The following is a 3,445-nucleotide window of genomic DNA, read 5'->3' as shown; positions in this document are numbered from 1 at the left end:
GTGTATTTTTTGGCATGCCGCACACGTATGTGTACATGGATACATATGCATGTATATATATATATATATATATATAGATATAGATATATATGTTATATGTTTGTTATATCTTTTTTGCTCCGTTCTTTTTTATTTTTATTATTTTTGTAAAGAAAAGACAGATCAGCATACATCACAAGTTATGCAAGCTGAGGTCCCGCAGTACGGGCCGGCTGACGTGATCCGTATCACCAATACCTGTTCTGTTGCTCCAGACACAGTCACGCTGAGCGACGACGAGGTGCTAGTGCAGAACAGCTATGCGGGTGTTAACTTCATTGATACGTACTTCCGTCAAGGGCTCTACAAGAAACCGCACACGCCCTTTGTCCTGGGCGACGAAGGTGTTGGGAAAGTGATCAAGAGGGGTGCGGCGGTTGAATCACCTGCCGTTGGTCAGCGTGTGGCCTACATGGGTAGCGTCACGGGCTCCTACGCGACGTACACTGTGGTGAAAGCAGCGATTGTATCACCGGTGCCGGACGACGTGGAAGACAAGGCAGCTGTGGCAGTTGCATGTCAGGGACTGACGGCGCACTGCCTTACGCACGACAGCTACCGCTGCGGCCCCGAGTCATGCGTGCTCGTCCACGCGGCGGCAGGCGGCACGGGTCTGCTTATCTGCCAGATGGCAAAACTCCGCGGAGCATTCGTCGTGGGCGTGTGTGGCGGCAGCGAGAAGGCGGCACTCGCACGCTCTGTCGGTCATGTCGACCACGTCGTAGACTACCACGCCTTTCCCGACTGGACCACTGAGGTGCGCAAATTGGTGCCTGGCGGTTTTGACGCCGTTTATGACGGTGTGGGGAAAACGACGTTCATGGGGAGCCTGTCGGTGCTGCGGCCGTTTGGTTTTATGATCTCCTTTGGTAACGCCAGTGGGGCTGTTGACCCGGTGGCGCCGCTGCAGCTCAAGGACGCTGGTAGCGTTTACCTGCAGCGGCCGTCGCTCTTTGATTACATTCGCACTCCAGGTGAGAAGGAGCGCCGATTGGCGGATATATGGGGATGGATCAAGTCTAAGAAGCTCCAGCTAACGTACAGCCATGAGTTCTCCCTTCAAGAGGCCGTGGAGGCGCATAAGTACTTGGAGGGCCAAAAGTCCGTTGGCAAAGTACTGATTCGCTGCAGTTCGCCGTAGTAGATAACGCATATGTACCGCACACGAGAAGAATTATTATTATTTTTTCTTTGCTGCTTTCACGTGTGTAATGAGGGATGTATTTGAGAACAAACACACCAGAACACACAGCGCTCTACACCACCACGGTTTCAGTGCTTTTTTTTTCTTCGTTGTTGTTTCTCGCTTCATTTATTTCTATTAGTAGATGTTGTAGCTGGGCTTCTGCATTTACTTTGGTGGCGAGATTTGCTCGACCGCTTGGTGTTTTTTTTTTTGTTTCTCTCTCCTCCTCCTGCCTCTGTCTTCTGCAATCGCGGCGAAGTATTGATTTTTTTTTTTTTTACCTTCCCATTTTCTTTCTTCTTTCTTTGCTCGACGCCGTCACTCTCCCGTGCGCTTCTCGGTGGGCAACTGAGGCGCAAATTACTGCTGTATTTTGACACCAGGAGAGGTGGCGGCAAACGAAGGATCCTCGACTTCTCTTTCTGTCCTCCACGCATCCTACCGAGGAAGGGAAATACTTCGCGAGAAGAACACGGCTCGGTCAGCGGAGACTTCTCCCGTCACGATGGACGCCCTTAACGACTGGGTGATTGTTGAGGATGTGGACAAGACGCCATTAACAGTGGACAGCATTAATGTGAATACCGCCAGTGGCGGCAGTGACAGCAACAACAACAACAGCGGAACGAAAGCGGAAGTCAACAAGGAGGGAGCTACAGAAGAAAAAATTGAGAAACAACCGCGTGACGCGGCAATACAGCAGTGCGAGGAGCCGCGGAAGTTGAGTGAAAGTTTCAACGCTCTTCAATCAAGAGAATCGGGTCAACACTCCCGCGTGGACTACGGCGCCTCGACAACCGAAAATGACGCGTCGACAGCGACTTCCAGAATGTTGCTGCGTGACAGGACACGTTTCTGCACCTCCGCCGCGGCGGCCATTTTTCAGGAAAAACTTGAAGATGGGGACACACTACCGCTCTCGTTGTCGGTACCTTCACTTGTTGACGCATCTACCATGGAGGCGCCCCTGCCTCAATGGACTGCAGTGTCGGCGGGTTGTGGTCTAACGGCATCTGTGGGATCCATCAAGTACTTCTCTTTTGGTACAAAAAGCATCTGCAACAACAGTGATCGAATGTGGCGCCACATAGTAAAAGTATACTTGGCTATTGTACCCCACAAGCTGCTAGGGAGAAGTCCCATTGACTATTGTGTGTGCTTGGTAACAGTGGTGTGCTTGGCGGTCTGGGCCTTAGTGGGAAAAGAGGAGAAACGACACGAATGCCACAGCTACACTTTTTCCGGTGTTATCTCTGCTGGAGCAACATTGGTGCAGGTTGTCATGGTCGTTGTGGGTCCGTTGCTGTGGTTGTGGGAGATATATACCTCAAAGAACGGCTGTAACACCGACACAACGAATTCATATAAGGTCAAAAGCGATGAGGTGGAGGCTGAAGAAAAAGTGCTTCAGTATCGCAGCGTTTCCAAACCACTAAAATTTATGCTGATGACGCTTCTGGATGTACTCCTCTCCCAGGAGGAGACGGAGGAAATGGGTGAGATGAAAGACGGAGGCGATGGTGAGGCTAACACAGGCATCACAACAGAAAACACTGACAAAGGGAGAGTTGTAACTTCACCACCACTACAGCTTCGGGTGTGTTCACTGCTGTTGTTGCCTGTCAGTGGAATTGCTCTGACACAGTGTGTTGTGCTTCAGTGTTGTTGAGAAACGTCGTTGTGGATCACACACACACACACACACACACACACACGCGCAGGTAATATGGGAAGATTTGCTCTGCCAGTTACGTCATTGACCGCTCCTGCTGTTGTTTGCCAGTATGTATGTGTGCTGGTGATGGGAAAAGGCTTGTATAAGTCACATGCACAACGAGTTCCATCGCTTCATGTATCTCTTCCCTCCCGTTCCTTGTTTGTTTCGTGGATAGACTTGTGAAGGCAGAGATCATTGTTTCTTCTGTCCCAAACCGCAATAGAGTGGGGGACGGCGGAAGACAAACAAAAAAAGAATTTTTTTGGGTGCCTTCTTGTTATAGTGATCCGTGTCCTTCTGTTCGTCTTCCCTTTCACCCTTTCCATTTATATTTGCTCATCGTGTTTGACGTGCAGGCGACTTGCTGCCCCCCCGGCGCATCTGCGCTTGGAGGCGGTTTGCTGCGGCGCAGTGCGGGCGAAGAAGTGCCAACGAAACGAACAAACAAAACAATGAAATGACGGATAGAACTGATTTGGAACAAATACGCGAGCAAAAAAAAA

The 3,445-nt window shown here is 50.3% G+C and overlaps 2 protein-coding genes across 2 annotated transcripts; both read left to right on the top strand.

Moving 5' to 3' along the window:
* Window positions 1–181: 181 nt before the first annotated feature.
* Window positions 182–1,180, top strand: DQ04_00041140 (quinone oxidoreductase; the record flags this gene model as incomplete). The annotated part of the gene is made up of 1 exon (XM_009307943.1): window positions 182–1,180. One exon carries the CDS (start codon window positions 182–184, stop codon window positions 1,178–1,180), a length of 999 nt encoding a protein of 332 aa, XP_009306218.1.
* A 550-nt stretch (window positions 1,181–1,730) lies between these two features.
* DQ04_00041130 (hypothetical protein) lies at window positions 1,731–2,894 on the top strand (the record flags this gene model as incomplete). The annotated part of the gene is made up of 1 exon (XM_009307942.1): window positions 1,731–2,894. One exon carries the CDS (start codon window positions 1,731–1,733, stop codon window positions 2,892–2,894), a length of 1,164 nt encoding a protein of 387 aa, XP_009306217.1.
* Window positions 2,895–3,445: the final 551 nt, after the last annotated feature.

This window comes from Trypanosoma grayi (genome assembly GCF_000691245.1).
Source record: "Trypanosoma grayi strain ANR4 Tgr_4_V1, whole genome shotgun sequence".
NCBI lineage: Eukaryota > Euglenozoa > Kinetoplastea > Trypanosomatida > Trypanosomatidae > Trypanosoma > Trypanosoma grayi.
Note: the sequence above shows the minus strand (reverse complement) of the source record. Positions and strands in the feature narration are given on the sequence as shown.